At 39.0% G+C, this 24,888-nt stretch overlaps 1 protein-coding gene across 1 annotated transcript; it reads right to left on the bottom strand.

The window, feature by feature from the left end:
- Positions 1-245: 245 nt before the first annotated feature.
- Positions 246-17,272, bottom strand: LOC118490311 (myosin-2 heavy chain-like). Its single transcript, XM_035987847.1, has 4 exons — positions 16,771-17,272; positions 15,938-16,383; positions 15,394-15,757; positions 246-307 (listed from the first exon to the last, which is right to left on the bottom strand). Exons 1-4 carry the CDS (start codon positions 17,270-17,272, stop codon positions 246-248), a joined length of 1,374 nt encoding a protein of 457 aa, XP_035843740.1.
- Between the last annotated feature and the right edge of the window lie 7,616 nt (positions 17,273-24,888).

Raw genomic sequence — 24,888 nt, 5'->3', positions numbered from 1 at the left:
TCGAGAAAAGGAACTAATGATCAACATCCCAAGCAAGATAAAATACAGAACATCGCCAAACAGGTCAAATCGGAACGTCTAAGGATCAAAGCCGGAATTCCTTAAATCAAAATTAGAAGTAAAATGCATCTTTATGATTAAATAACATATAACATTTTTAATTAGTGAAAAAAAATCAAGCTGTAGTTGCAGATTTAAATTACCTAAGATGGTTGAGTTGGTTCCATAGTCGGCTGACAAAAATCTTAGGTCTTGCTGGGAGTTGCTTTTGGGTCTGTAATCGAAAACATCTCATCTAACTCTTTACCTATAAAACAACATATAGAACATTCTTTATGAATAATATTTTTTTTACATAATTAAGAAAACAGGTTCTCTATACCATATTAGTTTCAGATAGGTTGGGTTTCAGATGGTGAAATGCAGATCCAAATCGTTTAATTTCATAAAAGTTGTGCCTTCAAGGGACACATGGCAAGTTGCAATTGGAAGGATGAGGCTAGCATAAAGGAAACCAAAACAACCTATAAACATCAACCCAAATCCCCACAAACAAATTCAAAATCTTTACAGAATCCATATATCCTGAAACCCTAGAACAATAAATGCCCACGAAGTTAAAAACCATAAACCCACAAATAATGAAAAACTGAACAATCGGAGTCCATTACTAATCAAGAATTGAAGTTTCACTCGTGCCCGCGGTCGCAACGCTGGAAGAAGATGGACCCAAACCTTAACTCGCTTGCTTCCATTTTTAACGCCTTTCACTCATGCCCGGTGTGACAACTGGCACTTTTCCATGTATCCGTACAATGTTAAACAGTAATTTGTGCTTTAATGACTGTACATGATTAAATTAATGACATGAATGATTTTTGGATTGCTGTTATATACATACAAGTGCATTACATCTTGCATGATTTCTTATCATTATTGCATGCAACACAGTATGATTCAATTAGTGCACAGAACAAGTTAGCACAGTTATCAGACAAACTAGAAGTACTGACGGGAGTTCAGTACTCAGACAGACATGATGTTAACACACAAAATAAGCCCAAAACCTAGAGTTACACTACAATAGTGTGTAGGAACGTAGGGATCACAAAACTGCCTTCCGAGTGATGATTTAAGTGCCAGAAAGTGCCCGAAACACACTAAAACTGCAGAATTCTGCAGAAAACAACAAAATTCAGCAATTTTCAGCATTTTAAAATCAAAATATAATGCAGAATTATGGTTTAAAGGTCCAGAATGCTTTGATAAGTGTCGGGAATCAAAACTGTCATAAAAGACAACATAAAGCACACTAAACTGTGTAATTTAGCACCTTAACGAACCAGTAACCAACCGAACAACCGGACACTAACTGAAACACCAAAATTTCACTGGAAGCATTGTTTTAGTGTTACAAAGCTAGTTTTGATCACCGAACACCATATTACATCCTAAAACCGTATAACACACTAAACAGTAACCATTACACTTAACATCTAACTAAATCTCTAACTAATGTTTGAAATCCAACAATACACCCCCCCCATGTGTGGACGGTTAGACATGGGTCCCACTTGGGTGATTTCTTTTTAATTGTTAAATGGATTTGTTGTTGAAATTTAGAACACAATAACCTTAAGATAAATGAATGTTGGAAGGTCTTATTTATAAACCACAAGACATAACTTCTCATATCATTCACCATTCAACAACACTCCAACTCCTTCTTCTTCTCCTCTACCTACGGCCCAAACACCCTCCCCCACTCCATCATTTTTCAACTCACTTCCAAGTATTCTAAGGTGATCTAAGGGTGTAAGAAGCATAACTAAGAAACTTGGAGGCATTGGAAGTGGAAGGACCTTCTCCTAGAGCTTTTATCCACCTCATTCTTCATCATCTTCATCTTTGTTTCTTCCCTAGCCTTAGAGCTAGTAGTAAGCTCCTTTACCCATGTTCTTACTTCTAATTTTAGTGGTTAATGTGTTATGTAACTTGTTAATCTTATGAATCTCAAAGAAACATAAGCATGAACATAAACATAAAGCTTAATAACATGAAGATCAAAGTTGTTTTAAGTGTATGTATGAAACTTGTTTGTTGATTTCTTGTGATTATGATGTTGATCATCATAAGAAGCTTGCTAGATGATGATTAAACTCATGACTAGCAAGCATAAGGATGGATCTTGTGAAATTGTGATGATCATCCTTTATGTTAAACATGAACTTGAAGATGATATTGTTTTAGTGAATGATGATTATTTCTACAAGTTACATGTCTTAAGAATAAAAGATTTCAAAGATAATATTTTCACGAAACCAAAGTTTAATACAAGATTTACATGAACTTGGTTTTTAAAGAAAGTAAACATGTTTTTAGGGTTAAATCAAAGCTAGAAAAGTGTTGGTAACAAGAAAAATACAAGAAGATTTATTTTTGAAAAATCATCATACAAGTTGTGAAGAACCAAAATTTACAAGAATGAGTTTTATAAACTAAAAACCATGTTTTTAGGGGTAAGTAAGCTTACTAAACAACATGTTAAAATACTACACATTTTTGTTAAACTTCAAGTTCATGACCTGTTGTTAAAATGCTTATTTTGGCTCATGGTAAGTTGTGTGTAAATTGTTGATGATTGGTGATGAGTTTTTAGAAAAGAAAATGATATGCTTATGAGCATGGAAACCTCCAATTTTAAGGGGAAACTATGGTAAAATTTTTGTAGAAATTTAACACTTAGAAAAATATTTTTAAACAAATGTTTACAAGTAAATTTTGAGCATGGTTTTCATATAAAAATTTGCCATAGTTTTTATTACAAAAATTACAAATATTGGAGGTTGATTTTTGATAATAAAAATGACTAAGTATATATCTAGGAGAATATATATTTAGATGTCACAAATTGTGTGCTATTTGTATATTGATTGTATTAGTTATATTATTTCAGGAACTTGAAAATAATATAACACACCAAAATATCAAAATTTGGAATACAAAATACTACCAAAATTCCAAGAAAATAAATATATAATTTATACCCGAATATTGGACAAACGGACATATGGACTATAAGCATATATATTCGGGAAATAAATTTGTAACTTAACAAATATGACAAACGGTATTTTGGAAATCAAAGAAACGGAAAATATGGATTTTTACAAGTATTACAAAATATATCGTACTTTGTCAAATAGAAAATATATTATTTTGAGTGGAGAAAAATATATATTTTCTTAAACAATTTAAAGATATGTTATTTTGAATGGAGAAAAATATATATTTTCTTAAACAATTTGAAGATATATTATTTTCGGTGAAAACTGGAAATATATATTTTCTAAAGTTAATATTAAAAATATATGTATCATTTTTGAGATTTATAAGCAAGCATACTTATTTTTGCCAAGTAAATTTCATAGATATTTTTCTATAAAAATTCTCTTTAAATATATGTATTTTGAGAATATAAGTTTGGTGATTTTTAGTTGTCTAAAAATAATATTCCGGAAAACTAAATACAAAAATAAGTATAATACTTAATAAATACAAGAAAATACGTATCCCCATACATATAAATACACACCAGAATACACCACCAATACTTGGCAAAATACTCATGTACAATTGTTACACACAAGTATGAAAATACACGAGTAAAAGTATACCCATAGTTGGGAAAATACATATGTGGAAATACATAATAAACCAAGTTAAAAATATATTGTTTTAACAATATTCCAAATAACTGGATAAATATAATTTAAGTTAAAATATTATTATTTTAACTAAAAATTATATACTTTGAAATAATATAATGTACATCAAAGATGTAACTCAAAGTATACCAAGGATTCCAAAATAAGTCTTAATAAACAACTAAAACTAAGAGTCATTACACGACCTAAACGTCTAGTAAAACATAACACGTGTGTAGGTAGTGGTACGACATCAGGAAGAGATCTTTGAGTTACAGAAGACAAGACGCAAGCCAGTGAGTTCATGTTCCCCTTTTCTTTTAACTGTTTTCAGTTTTATAACTTCGGGGGTGAAATACATGTTACAAATGTTTCAAACGTTTACAAATGCTATGGTTAGCTAAGGAATGAACTGTTAGATCATGTGAATGGGTAGGCGCACACTTAATACCATTAATCCTTGTATAAGGACCGAGGGGCATGAGTGATAGATCTATCTGGGTGTTGTGAGCCCACCCATGGGCCGGGAGTGGCCGAATGTGGTGACTATGTCGTTCCAGCCGGGTGGACCGGTACAAAATCCACTAGGTTTGAGCCTTCCTACACCGTTGCACACATATTAATGACCTTGCAAATCATTAATTGATCTGTTCATAGACGCTTTCATACCGATTTACAAAGGCATACTTATAAATGATTACAAGTTTATTCGAGCTCACATACAAAATACATGAACTCGCTCAACTTTTGTTGATGTTTTCAAAATTACATGTATTTCAGGAAACAATATGGATCTTGGGCGCTGCTGTTGTATTCAAGATGTAAACTCAAGTTTAGATGTCATCCACTTTTGTTGGTCTGTAACTTAACCAGAGGTTATGTTGGTTGGAACTTAAGTGTCTTGTGTTTGTAACATTTTAAATTTATGAATGGATGAACATCATTTTAATCATATAGTTGTTTATTATAATTGAATGCAATGATATTGATCAAGTCACACATCATACGCTTCCGCAAAAGTCAGGGTGTGACAGTTTGGTATCAGAGCTTCGATTGTAGTGAACTAGGATTCCTTCTCGAGTCTAGACTACAATCACTAGGATTCTCTCACGAAAACATTTTTACAAAAAAGGTTTTTCATTGCATTTACGAAAGCGCCAAGATCCATGAGTCAAAATTTTCAAAGGAAGGACAAAGCAAGGACATTACTAGGGAGGGTCAATACCCCGACTAATGTGCCATTTGAGGTATAGTCAGTCCATGTGGGATAGACTTGCCAAAGATAAAATAACCCCACGAAAGGACAAAAGAGAGTTATATGTGACATATGGTAGTTATTTGCCTGTATATACAAAGTAACATTACTATTTATTAACATATATGCATATATGTGTATGGAATAATTATTGACGGAAACGAGATACCTTCGACCTCAAATCCTATTATTATCCTTGACTCGCACAATGAGACTATCAACCCCGCTTTTGTTGCGGAGCTTATGGCTGACGTAGTTACCAAACGAGACCCTGAGCTTGTTTCCGTAGAAGATGGTTGTTCTTCCCTCTCGAAAGCGAAGGTGTCTGACTACGGCAGTAACGGCGAGGCGGAGGAGGTAGCCTTGGACAACAACCTTATCAGTGGGACGAGGTCCCTATGGCATTTACAAAACATGAATGACGACACTCCTTTTTCCAAACAAAGAAGATGAAGTACTCATCTTGAAGGTGTCCCTCCAGCTACTATTGTTAGGAACTCTCTTTATTCCTAATTTCTCTAAGCATTGTGCCATTTCGCGCTTAACAACAACGGACGTTAGCGCGTGGACCATCATACAGGTCCTTTCTATGTTGAAGGTATGAAGACAGTACTGTCCCCTCTTTGACTAATTGGCTGCTGTGAATGAGGGAAAATTAGGGTGACATGTAACACCCCGTGTTACTGAAAGTCAAAGTCAAAGTCAAGATTTACTTCTTTGATGGTAGTTAGTCTATTTTATGTTTACGTTAGTTGTATTATGTGGAGTAATTAATTACAATCGAATTAATCGAAATTTATTTATCGATGCGAACCGCTTTACGACTGTGAATAATAGGAAGTAACAATGCAATAAAGTCAATTAAGCAGTAATCGAACTAATCTAATCATCATCGAACTCGAGACTCGAATTACGCGAATTTTGGTGTTAATATACGTGTGTGTGCCTTATGTGTTACTTGTGCATGTTTACTTTATGTTATGTGTGGTAATCAATCGAAACTCGACTCGAAATCGAAACTCAATCGAACTCAATCGAAATCGAATCGTGACAATTGGTGGAGAAGAGATAGCGCGAGATATAGATGATTGTATGTTAGATATAGTGGTTGGGATTAAAAGTAATTTGAATAGGAAACTCAATCGTATTCTCATCAATCGCAATCGAGATCGAAATATCAGAAATCTTCGCACCAAACACTCGAATCGTGCAGCTGAACGATCAGGCTACCAGCCGATCGAACAGCCAGCCGATCGGACTGCTGTCCGATCGGACAGGCTGTCCGATCGAGCTGCCTGGCCGATCAGCCAACACTTTCCTCTTATGGCATCCTATAAATACCCCTTGTCACTCTCAAACTTTCTACTTTTGTAAACCTCTGTCCGACCAGCTCGTGCTCCCCTCTTTTTCTCAGATTCCTCTTGATTCCGGTAAGATTTCATCCTAAATCTTGTACTTTCTTGATCTACACGCACTCCTACACCTTTCTATCTTTCAAATCTTGATTTCTAACCGTGAAATCATCAAGATTCAAGTGTTCTAGGATGATGTCATCATGGTGTTCTTGAAGAAGTTCATGTTTTGGCTTCAATCCACCAAGAATCACTTGGATCTAGCCGATTTCCACATAAACAAACAAGGATCTTTCATAGATCTAAACAATTACACGGTGAAAAGGATTGAAAGATGGTTTTCCAACTTTCTTTCAACTCTTTTACACTCAATGCCTTCAAAACCGATAGAAACGGAGCTTGTGCCGACTTGCAAATCATTCCGGTGGTTGCATGACTCAAGATCCGGACTCTATCCACGAGGTTCACCGATTTCGGGTTAAACGTTAAACTCCCTTTCGAACGGTTCAACGGGCGGATTTGGGTGATTCCTGTCCGATCAGGAGGAACAAGTAAGAACGAGGGTTCTATGGTTCAACTTGTTGTCAAAACACCTCGATATAATGACAAGCAATCAGAACAGCCAAGTGTTAGACGAACAGGCTGATCAGGTCAGGATGCTGACCGATCGGACTGCTGTTCGAACGGACAGCTAGCCGATCGGACAGTCAGCCGATCGACCGGCCAGCCGATCGGCTAGCACATGGCCCCACACTTGAACAATTTATTGAAGTGGAGTATTGAACGAACTGCTGTTCGATCAGACTACCGTCCGATCGGATTACTCTTCGGATCATGAGATACTATGCTTCAACCCTTAATCGACTTTCATCATGTTCAATGCGCTTGGAGTGCCACCCGATCGAACAACCGTCCGATCAGGTGACACCCTGCTAAGGACTTGTCTGCTGAAGTACCTAACTGATCGGTTAGCCGGCCGATCGAACAGCCGTCCGATCGACCGACCTGAAAGGTAAAGATACTTCAATGTTTGCAAATGCTACAACGAAAACTTCAAAACTCAAACCATCATACACAAACACATCCTTCTCAAAGGAAGAAACAATCCACTCGAACAGCCATCCGATCGGCCTACCGACCGACCGGACAACTGTCCGAATGGACTGCAAACCGAACGGTCAGCCGTCCGGTCGACCAGTTGTCCGACCCTCCAATACTTGTTTTCTGTTTTACGAGTTGCTTATCGTTATGCTATCGAACTATTCAGGCTAACCCTACTCTCAAGTGCTCCCTTCAATCCATCAACCGCTGTGAGTATACTCGAACCCTTTTTGCTTTAGCACTTTTGGGTGTTACATACGTTACTTTTCTAAATCACAATCGACACACTACTCAATTACTTTAAACACTGACCGTTACCGCATGTATTACGTGACTAAATGAATGCTTGTTGTTATGTTTACACGTGGAATGTTGTCTACCTGCCTTAACGACGATAGTACTATAGTTTGGACTCAACACCCGTTCACACGGGGGTTGTTAAGGACAATTACTTGCATGGATTACGCTGGTAATCATGTATTGCGAACTGCCTCGGGCAGTCAACCCGCAGTCATTGGTATTGATAGATCCATGTCAATAATTAACATGCTTCGTTTTCCTCTATGTACGTGCTGGTTATGCGTAAACTATTTCAAACTCTATTATGCTATTATCAAACTTGTATGCTCACCTTTACATTATATGTATTGACTTTATTTTAATGTATGTGACAGGTGTTTAAAATGCTTATCTGCTAGGAAGGCGAAGCTAGAATAAAAGTCTAGAGTATAGTTGTCTGTAGATCTTGCCGCTTGAGTCTCTAGACATAGATAAACAATATTTATATTTAAATCTGAGTTGTCAGAACAGAATATTTGCCTGGATTTTTATCTGTAATAATTTGTTTGCTATTTGAGGTACAGTGTGGGACGTATTATATAAATTGAATAGTAATTATAATTGTTATGGAAACTTCTGGACAATCTGTTTCGCTCAGTGCCATGCGGTTGGATCGGTTTCGTGACCCTAAACAGTCAAGTTGAGTAGTTCATCATCATTCACAAAGGCAGAATCAATGCAAACAATGTCAAACAGCTTGTTTCCTTTCAATTCTTTACTTTACTGATTAATCCTGAGCTTTTACACGTTCTGATTACAATTCGGCAGCACCTCGGCTCAGAAACACTCACCTAATTCCGCTCCAAATGAACACATCACTCACATATATATAGGAGGGCTGATTCCGCTTGAAACTGTTCAAGCGGAACCTCTGATTTCGCTCCAGGTGAATTTAAGCGGAATCACCATTGCTGGTTCAAGCGGAATATCTAATAATCTGATTTCGCTTGGAAATGACCTATTGTCATTTCAAGCGGAATCACCCACTAAATACATTTTCTTGATTTCTGTGCACTGTTCTTTCCTATCTAAGCCTAAGACTCGATTAAGACGTAGTTAACAGACACTAGATGCACCAACAGACCCCCCCCCCCTTGGATGTTGACGAAGTCTTCTGCGTCGAGTCTTCAGTCTTTGACTCTTTCCAAATTATCTTCTCATTGTAAAAGCTCTCTTCAAATCTTCTCTTCAAGCTTTAATCTTCAATCTCCCTTTTGAGTGTTGATCCAGAATTCTAAACTCCCCCTTTCACAGACTCCTCCTCTCAGTATGCTGGGATCCAGGGTCGCAATCTGGTTCAAACTTTAACATTTTGTTGCTATGGGGATGTTGTAACCTGTTACTCAAACATACAACATTACAATCTATACAAATTTAAGATTTTTAACTGTTCATCAGTTCTAGAAATCCACTTAAGTATTAGGTCCAAGTTAATGACCCTGATTACTCAATTAATCTACCAAGTCTAACTTAATGACCTTGGTTGATCTTTGACAAAACAAACTGATTTTTGATCAAGAATTTTCAAACATTTTCTGAAATTTACAAGTATCAAGTTAATGAACTTGTTTTTGACTTTTCAACAAACTGATTTTATCAAGATAAGCTCTCCTCATTCTCCAGTCCAGAAACTTCCTGCATCTACTTCAGCTTTTGAGAATCTAACTATCAACTCTCCACTTTGGTTTGTCGGAAAATAAAGCAGAAATGAAAAATCTTTTTGGATTTTCAATAAAGTTTCTAAACTAGAAATGAAATACAGAAACTTAAATGCAGAATGTCATGAAATATTTACAAACATATTTTTGGTGAGTGTGTTAGGGAATGATATCAGCTATCAGACAAGTCACTAGCACCGTTAAGCTTTAATTTCATACTCAGAATTAAACAATTCACATAGATTGTCGATATGCTGATCCACTTTAAATTCTTACACAATTTTTCAATCTGTTCAGGATACGAATTAGATGTTTTAAGAACTTAAACTCATTCATGTGTCCCACCTCTTGAATATACTCCCGTATCCAGATCCCAATATTCAATCTTACAGGTGAATATACCACAGATGATATCCGTAAGGGGTTAGATGCGAAACCGTGAGAGCTCAGGTCAGAACTTCCGTTCAGCAGAGAGATGACGGTTCGACTTTAGGTGTGTCCCCTTTAGAGGATCTTTTATTTCAACAGCACACGATTATCATTTTGCAATGTTCATCGTTTTTTATGCTGAGGGTGGTGCTATGTTTCAAGCAATGCGGAAAGTATTATTCAGGGACTAGGTCAGAACTTCCATTCAGCAGAAGTCCCAGAATAATACCCTAGATATCACTAAGTATAAAGACCTAGTATTTCAGAAAGAGGGACCTTTCAAACAAGATTTCAGGGGTTACCTATATATCCAAGTAGTGTTCCCCACAAAATAAGCAAGTTTAAATTTTATGTTTATATCCCGAACAAACCTACTAAATGTGTAAAAACCTATCGACACATCATCAGCGAGACTGTTTAACGCATTTAAACTTTTCAAATCTTTAGCGTACTGTAACTGTCTAGCCGATGTACTATCATTTTCCCTTTTTCAGTTTTCTATTGTTTTTGGATTTTGAAATTTTCTCATGTTTTTCTATTTTGAATTTTTTACTGTTTTTGTATTTTCTGAAAATATTTACTCCCCCTAAATACCAAAACAAGTAAAAAATCGACAAACCATTGCAGATTGTTTCTCATCGTCATCTACAACAGTACCTTCATCAACGCCAATAATTCCATCCGACACTGAGAAAAGCATCATACCGTTCAGTTTTAAAAGATATTTAAAACAAGTTTTATCAAAAGCTTTGGTATGTAAATCAGCTTTCTGTTCGTCAGTGTGGATTTTCTCAATTCATATCAACTTCTTCTCGAAGCAATCTCGGATGAAGTGATGTCGAATTTCTATGTGTTTAGTTTTAGCTTGATGTACTGGATTTTTCGTTATATTAATAGCAGCCTCATTATCAACAAAAAGAGGTGTGTTAAGAAACTGCAAACCGTAATCTCGCATCTGTTGCTGGATCCACAAGATCTGAGAGCAGCAACTGCTAGCAGACACATACTCCGCTTCACATGTGGATAAGGCCACAGAAGTTTGCTTCTTACACTGCCAGGTGACCAGACGAGGTCCAAAGAACTGGCATCCTGCTGTTGTTGATTTTGCATTGACTTTGCAGCATCCGAAATCCGTGTCGGAATACCCTGCGAGCGTAAAGTCACCTTTTCTAGGATACCACAACCCCAATGTTGGAGTTCCTTTCAGGTAGTGTAATATCCTCTTCACAATAACCATGTGCGAAGCTCTCGGGTTAGATTGAAATCTTGCTGCGAGGCACGTTGGGTACATGATATCGGGTCTTGAAGCAGTTAAGTACATCAATGAACCGATCATGGAACGATAAAACGTCTCATCTGCCTTGTCTCCGGTGAGATCTGGGGGTATCCAATGATTTGTTGCTAACGGGGTTGACGCTGGAGTAGAACCTGACATCCCAAATTTCTCTAGAATATCATGAACGTACTTCGTCTGGTGAATGAAAATTCCCTCGGGTAGTTGATCAACTTGTAGACCCAAAAAGAATTTATCTCCCCCATTGATGACATTTCGAATTTTTGCTTCATAACTTGTTCAAAATCTTTGCACAAATTCTCATTTGTTGACCCAAAAATATGTCGTCCACGTATATCTGAACTATCAGAAGATGTCCGTCGACCTCTTTGGTGAAGAGAGTGGCATCCACTTTTCCACGAATAAAGCTGTTGGCTAGTAGGTATTGAGACAAAGTCTCGTACCAAGCTCTCGGGGCCTGGTGTAAACCATACAGTTCTTTGTCCAGCAAGTAGACCTTGTTTTTGTGGATTGGATCGGTAAAGCCTGACGGCTGTCCGGCATATACCTCCTCTTTAACCTTCCCGTAAAGAAACGCCGATTTCACATCTAGCTGATATACTTTGAAGTTCTTCCAAGATGCAAATGCCAAGAAAATTCTGATTGCTTCTAGTCGAGCCACAGGAGCGTACACTTCAGTAAAATCAATCCCCTCCTGTTGACTAAAGCCCTGGACAATGAGTCGAGCTTTGTTTCGCATAACAACTCCTCTGTCATCTCTTTTACACTTAAACACCCATTTTGTGTTGATCTTCCTGTGATCATCAGGCAAATCCACTAACTTCCACACTCCCAACTTTTCAAACTGACTCAACTCTTCTTGCATCGCATTGACCCAAGAATCTTCAGTAAGCGCCTCTTTGTAAGTTCACGGTTCGATCTGCGAAATAAAACAACTCAATGAAAATTCAGTTTGTAAAGGTGCTACTGTAGAATAAAAACAAGTAAGGCCTTGGTCAATTTGACTTCTAGTGCGAACGCCTGATTGCAATTCTCCAATGATCAGCTCCTCTGGGTGGTATGAAAGAGTTCTTGGCATTACTTCACTCGGAACATCTACATCACCTTCCAGATTAGTAACATTCTGATTTGCACCTTGTTCACTAACAGGATCTGTTTGACTTGAACTCTGAATTTGCCCCCCCCCTCAGAATCTGAATCACCACGATCAAATATCGGCATATTCTCAGATTCTTGATTATCATTCTGTTCTGTCTGATTATCATGATCAACTTCATTTTGTTGGACATCATCATGTTCACCAGCATTGCTTGGACCGGCTTCATCATCATTCGAAGTTTGTCGTGGTCGCCTTGAATACTCAGCTGGGAACCTTTCCTGCGATGACTCGTACTCCCTCAGAATATCTAACTCGTTAAAGAAATCTTCTTCTTCTTCTTCTTCTGGTTCTTCCATCACGTCAAACGAATCCCACAAAGTGTCGTAATGATAACGCCATGAATCTCCAGGATTCTGCGGTGGCATTGTATTACCTTGACATTCAACATTTGGAGCTTCAATAATCCGCTTTTCACTTGGAACGAAGACACGTCGTAGAGGACTTGCATAACCAATGAATATTCCCTCAACACTCTTCGGACCAAACTTTCCAAAAGGTTCCAGAACAGTACAGGGTGACCCAAACGGTTCAAGATACTTCAGATTAGGTTTGCGGTTATTGATCAACTCAAAGCACGTTTTGTTGAATTTCTTGACAGTGAGAACTCTGTTGAGCGTATAGCATGCGGCGGAAACAGCTTCTGCCCAAAAATTTATCGGAAGCTTTGAATCAGTAAGCATAGTTCTAGCCGTTTTGATTAGTGTCCTGTTTTTGCGTTTTGTGACTCCATTCTGCTGCGGAGTGTACGGAGCACTAAACTCATGCAATATACCTCTTTCTTCACAAAATTCTTCCATCTTGTTGTTCTTGAATTCAGTACCATTATCACTTCTGATTCTTTTTATACGCCTTTGGTACAGATTTTCAATTTTCTTGAACAACGCCATCAAACTGTCATATGTTTCATCTTTCGACTTCAAGAATGATACCCACGAAAATATGGAATAATCATCAGTAACCACAAGACAGTAGTAATCTCCTGTAATACTTTTGACATTCACAGGACCAAACAAATCCATGTGAAGTCTCTCCAGAGGTCTTGAGACTGAATTGACTTGCTTCTTAGGGTGTGACTTCTTCTTCTGCTTGCCTTTGATGCAGCTAATGCACTCCCCTTCCAGATGAAAACCTTTCACATGAACACCCAAAACTAAATCGTTATGCACCAGGTGATTCATTTTTCGTAGGTGAATGTGGCCCATTTTCCGGTGCCACAATCTCGATTCTTTCTCCGTTGCTCTAGACACAAAACAATGAGCCTGACCCGTGGTTGTAGTAGCTACACTCATGTCCAACACGTACAAATCATTGACTCTTGGTGCCCTCATGGTAATCCATTCTTCAGGGATAACAAATCCTGGTTTCAAGATCAAACATTCTTTGTCAGTGAAGTGAGTGGTATACATCTTGTCATAAATATGCGAGATACTCAGCAGATTATTCTCTAGCTCAGCAATGTAATTAACTCTTTCAAACGTCACAATCCTATTGGATAACGTTCCTTCACCAATAATCCTACCACCTTGATTTCCTGCGAATCCTACATAACCTCCATTGAAATTCCTAACATCGTACAGCAAAGCTGTCTTCCCCGTCATGTGCCGAGAAGCTCCACTATCCATAATCCATCGTGAAACGGATCTCGGAAGCTCCTGCACAAACCACAAACACTTAGTTAGATTTGGATGCTACCCAAGCCTGTTTTTGACTCAGGTAACTCAACTTTGATGTGAGATTTTGTAGTGTAAAATGGCAGAAAATTTTTATCATTCATTTTTAAGCTTTCTTCAGACCCAACCTCAACCTTTTTATATAGGAAAAACTCATCTTTTTGAAGTTGACCAGATGGTTGGTCTTTCTTCTGAACAATTTTTCTTCTCAGATTTTTGCTTTTCTTTCTCAAGTTTCACATAATAATCCAAAGGAACATTCATCTTTACCGGTATGGTAGAAGTTGATTGTTTTTCAGTCTCAGAAACCTTTGGTTTTGGAACACTTGTTTCCTTCTTAACAACTTTCGGCTTCCATGTTTGTTGAGGTGATGCAACCCGCTTATAAAATTTATCATTTTCAGTTACCATCTTTTTAGCAGGTTCAGTTTTGACTTTGATGTTTTCATTTTTCAAAACCTTTTTCTCAACAACCAATGGAGCTTTTCCTTTCCCATCAACTTTCTTTTTCTGAATCTTCACAACTTCAGTCTTAGGCTTCAAGTTGGTACACTTTCGTGCAATATGTCCAACTTGATTGCATTTGAAGCATGTTAGAGTGTCAACTACTCGACTTGTGCCTTCGGACTGAGGCTGTGAGGCCTTCTTCTCAAAGAACTCTTTGTTTGTTTTCGAAAAAATTTTTGATTCTTCATCAGAAAGTGAACTCGAACTGTTCACAAACACTTTCTTTTCAACAAACTTCTTGTTTTGAACATTCTTTTTCTGATAAGCCTTATCACCCTGATATCCACCCGACCATTTGTTTCGATTATTATTATAAAAACTTGGTGGAACAATGGCTTCTTGTAGTAAGCTTTATCTTTTTCAAAATTCATTTGTCTTTTTGTTTGATTTAAACTGTTCACTTCTGATAGATCAACTTCAATCAATTTGAACACATTTGTCAGTTTAGCAACATTTACATTCTCAAGTGGAAACTCAGAATCCGAAAACAACTTATCCGAACCCAACATCTTGTACATGACACGATTTGGTCCTTCATTTAAGTTGTTCTTGGACTTTTGTTTCGGAATGTACTTGTCCAAGAAACATTCATCTTCCTCAGTAGTGTCATTTTCAGATTTTAGAACATTTTCAACTACACTTTTTACAACATCAGTTTGGACACTATCCTCATCGGAAGATGAAGTGAACGTGACATCTATCATGTCAGGAAGTTTCATCTCATTTTCATCATCATCATTAACCAACCCTGATTTTTTCTTTGAATAATTGTTCAAAACTGGTGGTGGAACTTGATGATACCCCACCCCTGTTCCATCAGAGAATACATCTTCACCAGCTTTGTTTTTCCCGATAGGTTTGGGAACAATGTGTTGCAAAACAAAGCTTGCGGAGTTGTAACTGGTTAATTTCAGATTGATACGCTCATTTTCAATCTTAGCTTCTTCAAATTGAAGCTTCACCTTAGCAATCTCATCCAATTGCTTGTTGATTTGTTCTTCTTTGTGTCTAAGAATCACAGTTAAATGCTCATTTTCTTTTCTTGTTTTACCGTTTCGATCATCAGAATCTTGAATTATTTGTTTTAACTTGTTAAAATTTTCTGAGAGTTGACGGTTTTCATGAATTAGTTTCTCATTTTCTCTCCTAATTCTTTCTACTTCAATTTTATCATTGTCAATTTTCTCAGTCAACTTTTTAACTTGTTCATTTGAAAATTTTAGCATTCTATCACGTTCAAGAATCTGATCTTCAACTTTTCTGACTCTTTTTGTCAGATCATTTACCTTCGTATCTTTGAGGTAAGCTTGTGTACTACAAACTTTGCAGTTTTTCATGCAATGTTTGCAGTCACTGTCACCTTTGACTTTCTTACCTGACTCACTTGATGACGCATTTGAACTGACCTGGCTTTTAGACTCAGATACAGACTTAGAGTCTACCTCAAGTGCTATAGCAGCCAGCACCTTGTCAGCCATCTTTCCAAAGTTTTCAGCTGTCATATCCTGTGTCGTATCAATGATTCCTTCATCTATCTTCTTTGGCTTCTGTTCCGGCTCTTTTTCTTTCTCATTCTCTTTTTCTTCATCACCTCCCCACCATTCTCTCTGTTGAGCCTCTTCTTGTTCAACAAATTCCTCAACTAAAGCTTCAAGACTAAGAGTCTTTGCATCTATAGCAATCTTTCCTTTAGGATCAAGGTAACACTCTCTATTTACATTCCATCTTTTTGCTTTTCTAGCTCCACTGAATACACGAGATAATCTCAACATTTTCCATTCAGCTTTCTGTCGTCTTTCATGTGCTTTTTCTGCTTCTGTTCTGGTGTCTCTGTACGGTTTGATTTCCGTTTTTGCAACAAACGCATAACCTACTGCGTCTTCCTCTGGTAGCAACTCACTCCAGTTAAAACCTTCATCGTCATGAATGATGGCAAGAGCTCTGGATTTTTCTTTGTCTTCAATCTGCTTCATCCTGGGGGGTTCAGCCTTGTTCTGATGATAAATTGCCTTTTTGTGGTAATCTTCTTTGAACGGATTTTCAGAATCATCAGCATAAGCATTTCGGCATTCTCTTTTAAAATGACCTTTCTGTTTACACTTGAAACAGGTCACTTTTGATTTGTCAAAGCCTAACTTGGTAGAAGGTCCACCAATAGACTTTCTTCCTGTAATCTCCATGAAACGTTGTGCCCTACGAACTGCACTGGCCATACACCACCTTATGTCGATCAATTCCATCTCCTCAGGATCTATCTGATCGTAGTCTTCCTTTGTTAGGTTGGTGTTGCCTATCTTGCCTGCCACAAGACTCTCATACGATTCAAGCACAGATGCTAAGAAAACCATCTGCTGCTTTGCAGATTCCTCGCTAAAGTTTTGACCATTCTTCAAATCTACAGCGATGTTGCATTGAAATAAGTTCTTTGATGCAAATTGGCTTGAAGTTGTTGAAGAAGATCCACTGTGAAAACCACTGTGAGGAATTTCATGGTTCACAATATTTGAGCTTTCTGCAGAAAACGCTGTTCTTGGAGACCCAGCCTTTGGTAGATTTCCTCTGTAGTACAACTCCACATTCTGCTGATGAGCTGTGTTGTTGACTTTCGGTTTCTTTATCTCCAACTCGTGGCTTTCTAGTCTTTCGATCAGCAAATCCACAGTCAACACTTCTGGCGGCTTGATAGTATTCTTCAACATCAAGGCAAAGTATTGCCAATCTTGATCATTCGGCAACGAATTAAACAACTTGTCGACCAGCTCTTCTTGAGTATAAGTGATACTATGTCTAGCCAACTCCATCTTCAGATGCCAAAATCTCTCGATCATTTTATAAACAGATTCATTCTTCATACAACCAAATAAATCAAACCCTTTACGCAACAATTTCTTTTTGTTTTTTACAATCTCAGCACTACCTATGCACTTAACTTTCAACTTTTCCCAAAGATCTTTTGAATTCTCATATTCGATCAATGAAATTATATCATCTCTGACTGACTGATGAATCAACGCTATGCATTTCTGTTCAGCAACGTATCTTTCAACATCATCTATATTTGTCAAATTTTCACCAACACAATCTTTCAAACTGAAACCATTCTTTAAACTTTTCTAGCTCTGATATGCGAATGCTTTAAGCCACTCTTCAAATCTCGTAGCCCACCGATTATAATCTTCGATCGCCATCAGTTTACGAGGCTTATTGTATGTACCATAGGCACTTTCCACGCTCATCGCATCAGAAAGAATCTTCTTCGCATTCGGGGTTGGTGTAGTTTCATTTTTGTTGTTCGTTGTGCCGTCTCTCGAACCACTGGTATAAGCAAACACATCACAGAACGGATTCATGAACAAATCATCCATTTTCAAGTTCCTGAAACAATCAACAAACACTTAGAAAATTTTCAAAATTTTGAAAAACTGCTAATTCAAGCGGAATCAGCTTTTAAGCGAAATAGCTTCTCAAGCGGAATAAGCTTGTTTTAATTCGAATTTTGTTATGATTCTTTGTAGGGTTTGTTAAAACTATGTTTTACGTGATATATGTGAAAATTATGCCATTTCAACCGTTAAAACTTGTTCAAATCAGAAAAGTATGAGTAGAAGTGAGTAGAAATGAGAAAAACCGGTAGAATCAAGCTGAATTGGTATGAACTCCTCGTCCTGTGCTCTGATACCACTTGTTGGATCGGTTTCGTGACCCTAAACAGTCAAGTGGAGTAGTTCATCATCATTTACAAAGGCGGAATCAATGCAAACAATGTCAAACAGCTTGTTTCCTTTTAATTCTTTACTTTACCGATTAATCCTGAGCTTTTACACGTTCTGATTACAATTCGGCAGCACCTCGGCTCAGAAACACTCACCTAATTGCGCTCCAAATGAACACACCACTCACATATATATAGGAGGGCTGATTCCGCTTGAAACTGTTCAAGTGGAACCTCTGATTTCGCTCCAGGTGAATTCAAGCGGAATCACCATTGCTGGTTCAAGCGGAATATCTAATAATCTGATTTCGCTTGGAAATGACCTATTGTCATTTCAAGCGGAATCACCTACTAAATACATTTTCTTGATTTCTGTGCACTGTTCTTTCCTATCTAAGCCTAAGACTCGATTAAGATGTAGTTAACAGACACTAGATGCACCAACACATACCCTGATGATTCCGCCATCGGTTGGGGTGTGACAGATTGGTATCAGAGCCATAACTATAGGGAATTAGGCAAGACTTGACCTAGTCCGGGTCGATGTCTTAGAGACCTAGACTATAGTTAGGAACCAACAGACCAAGCTTATGTGCTATATATCCTGCTATTTCTCGCCTACACTACACCATCACTACACTCAAGTTTTCAACTAAAGACAAGCGATTAAGTCGGGATTAGGTGTGAAAACCGCGAACTCTCGACTAAGCTGCTTGATCAATGCCGTTTTATCAACTTATCAATGATTTCTTCATTATTTCCTTTTTATAACGAACGCTTGTTCAACGGGAGAATTATACCAAAACAGGAGTGAAATCCATATTTTGATGAATAATCTCCTCAATTTTATTAAGAACAAGGAAGAAGTTGCTAAGCTAGGGGTGAAACCCTAACCTTGACAATTTATTCCGACTTTTGCGTATCTCACCAAAGCCTCGATGAACTCCAACGACCTGAACTCACGAGTATGTCCTAGGGAATGCGTGCTGAATGCCCAAGAATTGAGGCAGGAACACGATCCCGAAAGTCGAAATGTGATGACAAGTCTATTGAGAATAGTCGAATCGCTTTGGGTAGTCGATGTCTAATAGCCGCAGACAATCCATTTCTCGATTTTTATGTGTTTTGATTCTGAGCCCGCAACCGCTGACTCTGATAATTCGTCGATTTTATGTGTGTTATTTGTATTTATCTGTTTACATGTTTAAATTTTTGGAGGATTATTCGATTTTTGCTATCACTTCGATCGACAAACACGACTCGCATTGCTCTCCTATCTTAATACGCTAACAAGTCGCTGCAAATCTAGACTACATTATGCTATGATATACGCTTATACTATACTCGATATGCTATACACGACCGATATATACGAACGACATGCGGGCTTTGAATGATAGGTTTCTGTATTCTGACTGCATCTGTGATTAGATGTGTATGTGCTTCTGTGTTTATGTATCTCTGTGCTCTACGTGCCTACGTGCTTATGTGCTTCTGTGACTACGTGAATCTGTTGTTATGTGCTTATGTGTTTATGCGATACGTATTTCCAACGTGTTCCTGAGCTTTAGCTAGAACTAGACGCGTGAGGTGAGATTCGATTATGATGTGTCCGAGACCTACGACGATGTCTGTTGCAGACAATGTCGTCATCTGGACACCGAACCCCACTTACTCGCCAAGAAAAGTGTTGATGCAGATTTTGTGTCCGATGCTTGTCGAATAGATTAGTTATTATTTTATGCTGAATTTGTAATAGTTAGTGAAACGGTCAAACGAACGTGTATAGACCCGCTCGTTTGAAGTGGTCAAACGAGAGGGTTGTTGGTTTGACTGTGTGTGTGTGTTGCTAGACAAAGTTGCTGTGTTGTTATTGGTGTCGAAGGATAAGGCATCGAAGGATTATGAATATCCTTCGATGAGCTCGAAAGATACCCATCGAAGGATGGACCTCGAAGGATATCGAAGGATATCATTCGAGGTATGTGAGTATCTTTCGAAGACTGTCTGATCGAAGGATGATGTTTCGACCAGTCAGTCTGATCCTTCGACCTGCAGTGTTTGTTTTGGTATAAATACCAACACTTTGTCATTTGCAACACAAGAGTGAGAGCACAAGTGTGTGCTAGAGAGAGAATGGAGGTCTGAGACCTCACCGGGAGAAATCACCACTTGGTTTCTCCCCGGATGTATACTTCTTTGGTATTAGTTCGGTTGTCATGTAACCGGGCCGACTTGTAATGTTTACTACCGGATTAATACAAAGTTTGTTTGTTATCATCTCTCTTATCTCTTCCGTCTCTGAACATTATCATGAAAATCACGGTTTCGGTCCCGAAACCTGGACCTACAATTGGTATCAGAGCCATGGTGCCCGATTTAGTAAAACTAACCGTTTACTAAGTCACATGTGCTCTAGATCTGTGATTTTTATGGGTTTTTGTTCAAGATGTAAAAAGGTGAAAATGAGAAAAACCCAGATCTGGACCCGGATATCCAGATCTGTGCTAAACCGGGTGTTGGGTTTTATGTTTTTCTCCTAAATCTTCAAGTTTCCATCATCAAAAACTGTATACAAAGTGTTTTCGGTCAGATCTGCAGATGAACAGTCCTCCGTGTTCTTGATGTTCTTGACAGCTTAAAATTTCGAAAGATGCTGTTTGTCCTCGAAAGATTGAACAGTTTTTCGAAGGATGAAACAAAATTCAAAATTCAAATTTTCATGCTTCGAAATGTGCGAAAGTTGGTCACCTACCACATCAACTTTTCACCAACCTGTCGTACTTTCTGTCCTTGTGTCAGAACCATCGAAAGATATCTTTCGATCTCGAAAGATCATCCTTCGAACAAGGAGATTCGAAAGATGAACAGGAGTGCTCGAAAGATCATCAGTTCTTCGAAGGATCAAAAAGACTTCGAAGGATCAAGTCTGAGGTGTACGAAGGATCAGCCATGTCCAACTTCGAAAGGTGCTCGAAAGATATGTGACATGTGCTCGAAAGACTTCGAAAGATCATCTTTCGAAGCTGTCTTGGTGTTTATCTTTCGTTTGATGCAGATGTTTCAAAGGATCCAGATGTTGTGGAATTTTATGAACTCAGACAGTGTGTTGGGGTTAATCATTTAATTCACTTGGAGTCGGGTCGGGTGTTCGCAAGGATTATTCATACCGGGCTTCAAAGTTTCAACATCAAAATTCGTACGGGATTTGGGAACACGCGGGGTGATGCAGCATGATGAACACAAGAGATGATGAAGACTTGATGTTTGAAAATGTGGGGTAGTCACGGTTACCGATGCAATGACAAATATGGTAACGCGACTATTATGGGCCAAACACAACAGTTCCGCTTGGTGGAGGGAATTGGTGAATATTTGACGACAGTTTCTTTGAAGTGGAAAGAATCTGTTAAGGTTTAGAGATTTTGCCAAAGAAATGGGGGGATAAAAATTTTTTCATTTGTTGAATTTCTTCGGTAAAATTCTAAACGCAATCTCAGGTGGTAGAGTTTATGATCTTCTGGTGATTCAAACGGTTCAGCGTGGAATGTTTTGCACAGACACTTGAAGATCAAGACTTGATGCAGTTGTTTAAGAATGGAACCTTTATCATATGCCGGTTGGAGTATTGGAAGATCAGCGGAAGATCGGTCAATTGATCCTTTTGAGGAAATTGCACAACACTCAACACGGATACGCGTACTTTGAGGGGGAAATCTTATACAATGAGCATCAGGATGCTACTTACCTGGATCATCGGTCAAGGGGGAATTTGTCTACACAGAGAAGATGAATACTTGGCTGAAGATTGATTGCAATTGCATTTTCAGCATTCGACAGCAACGGACAAGGGGGAATTTGTTGATGCAGATTTTGTGTCCGATGCTTGTCGAATAGATTAGTTATTATTTTATGCTGAATTTGTAATAGTTAGTGAAACGGTCAAACGAACGTGTATAGACCCGCTCGTTTGAAGTGGTCAAACGAGAGGGTTGTTGGTTTGACTGTGTGTGTGTGTTGCTAGACAAAGTTGCTGTGTTGTTATTGGTGTCGAAGGATAAGGCATCGAAGGATTATGAATATCCTTCGATGAGCTCGAAAGATACCCATCGAAGGATGGACCTCGAAGGATATCGAAGGATATCATTCGAGGTATGTGAGTATCTTTCGAAGACTGTCTGATCGAAGGATGATGTTTCGACCAGTCAGTCTGATCCTTCGACCTGCAGTGTTTGTTTTGGTATAAATACCAACACTTTGTCATTTGCAACACAAGAGTGAGAGCACAAGTGTGTGCTAGAGAGAGAATGGAGGTCTGAGACCTCACCGGGAGAAATCACCACTTGGTTTCTCCCCGGATGTATACTTCTTTGGTATTAGTTCGGTTGTCATGTAACCGGGCCGACTTGTAATGTTTACTACCGGATTAATACAAAGTTTGTTTGTTATCATCTCTCTTATCTCTTCCGTCTCTGAACATTATCATGAAAATCACGGTTTCGGTCCCGAAACCTGGACCTACAAAAAGAGAGACAGACGTCTTGCTACTATCATCGCCAAACAAGTAGCAAAAGCTGTGAGCGATGTCTACGAAAACGTCAGCAAATCGTCTGAGGAGTCGAGAACTGAAGCTCCCAAAGATGCTACCAAGACTGTTTTTAGCTTCAAACAGTTCAAGGCATGCGGACCAAAGGAATTCACCGGAGAAGATGGCCCAACAGCTATGTTTCAACGGTTTGATTCCATCGAAGTCATTCTGCGGCAAAGTGGCTGTCCAGGAAATCTCCGTACCCTAAACGCAACCGGCGTCTTCCAATCCCGAGCTCTAGACTGATGGACGGCCGAGCGAAACAAACACAAAAATGATGCAGCTTTTGAGCTGACTTGGAAAGAGCTGAAAGCCATTATGATGGACGAATTCTGCCCTCCCCGTGAACGCCAAAAGCTGGAGGACGAGTTTTGGAACATTTAGCAGAAGGATGGAGATAACGCTGCCCTGACTGCTCGCTTTAAATAGCTTAGCATCATCTGTCCCGATCAAGTCAAAACGCCAGAGATAGCAATCAAGAAGTACATTCGAGCTCTACCCGATTGTGTTGCCGATTTTGTTCACGCCGCGAAGACCTCATCAATTGAAGAGACTTACTTGCTTGCTGCCGAGATCAACGTCAAGCGAGTAAAAGCTGGTTTCTGGGATAAGCCCTCCAAGTGTCTACACCAAGCCACCACTGCACCGACCGCCGAAACCGCCACTGCTCAACTATCCAATTCGTCACGCCACAGGAAGAAGCACAACAACAACAACAGTTCCAGCAACAAGAACTGTGCTTTCACTACCACTGCTGCTCCTCTTCAAGCCGTACCGGCTCAGTAGCAGTCTTATCATCGACCAGCACCAGTTACTCAAGCGCCGCCAGCGAAGCGTGCTTACACAGGTCCCCACCCGCTCTGCCCGACATGCTCATATCATCATCCGGTGGGTCTTGCCTACCGTTTCTGCGCTCATTGCAATTTGTACGGTCATTTCACTGCCAACTGTCGCTATGGTCCCCGTAACACCGCAGCTCCTGCCGCTGCTCATCAAGCTCTAATCCCAGCCCCGCAAGGCCAACAAGCGGCTCAGGCGCCCGCGATCAATGCTCGAGTCTACTTTGCATGTGGTGACCCTAACCACTTTGCAAACATGTGCCCGAACAGGGTTGTGAAGCAAGAGCCCCAGCAGCAGCAGCAGTAGCAGCCTCAGCAGCAGCAACAAGCAGCATGCGCCAGAACCTTCAACATCAATGCTCGTCAAGCCCAGGCTGACAACAACGTGGTTAATCGTACATTCCTTGTGAATGGTATTTATGCATCGTGTTTGTTTGATACTGGAGCCAATAACTGCTTTGTGTCGTTTGAATTCGAGAAGCTCCTTAGTCGTAAACGCTCTTATCTCCCCTCGTCATTCGAAGTTGAAGTCGCTACTGGAAGAACTGTCGCGGTTAATTCTGTTCTTCGTGATTGTACCCTCGAGCTCAACAATCACATCTTCCCAATCAACCTTATTCCAATGCAACTCGGAAGTTATGACTTCATAGTAGGCATGGACTTTCTTCGCGAAAACCATGCTGAAGTTCTGTGCTTCGACAAGATGATCCGATTCTCGCTCACCAACCGTCAGGATCTAACGGTTCTGTTTTCAGTAAGAGAATCTTGGGCACGGGGGCGTGTTGAGTGGACACGGCCCCGTGTTCAGCTTACTGTCTGACTTAAAACAGGATTGCCAGTTCCAATGATTGAGCACGGGGGCGTGTTCAGCGGACACGGCCCGTGCTGAGCTCTGCAGAAGCTGAAAAACTAAGAAAATCCTAAAAATTAAAAAGAAGAATAAAAATATGATTAGGCCGTTGATTCCTAACTTTCTTAAAATCCTTGTGTCCCCGGCAACGGCGCCAAAAACTTGATGCGTGTGTAGTGTAATATAATTTAGATATATAATTAAGCCCTTTTTACATCTTTAGCCAAGTTTTAAATTTATAAAACACGATATTTACTAACACTAAACACACATATGGGCAAGTGCACCCATCGTGGACGTAGTATAGTGTTGGTAAGATACCGAGGTCGTCCAAGGACACAAGAGCTTTTAATACCGGTTTATCCTCAACGTCTAATCAAATCAAAAGTTAGAGAAAATGTTTTTAAGTAAGAAAATAAAAACTAACT

Source organism: Helianthus annuus, chromosome 1, assembly GCF_002127325.2.
Source record: "Helianthus annuus cultivar XRQ/B chromosome 1, HanXRQr2.0-SUNRISE, whole genome shotgun sequence".
Taxonomy (NCBI): domain Eukaryota; kingdom Viridiplantae; phylum Streptophyta; class Magnoliopsida; order Asterales; family Asteraceae; genus Helianthus; species Helianthus annuus.
This window is presented reverse-complemented; position numbering and strand designations above follow the sequence as displayed.

Excerpts from the sequence above, each read along its gene's own strand:
- LOC118490311 (XM_035987847.1), bottom strand. The coding sequence starts at position 17,272 with ATGGAGTTGGCTAGACATAGTATCACTTATACTCAAGAAGAGCTGGTC. Across the intron at positions 15,758-15,937 it reads TTGGAAAGATGGCTGACAAG|GTAAATGATCTGACAAAAAG; the intron begins GTGCTGGCTGCT and ends AAAGATACGAAG. Across the intron at positions 308-15,393 it reads AGCTAAGATTGAAAATGAGC|GTAAAGAGTTAGATGAGATG; the intron begins GTATCAATCTGA and ends GTTGTTTTATAG.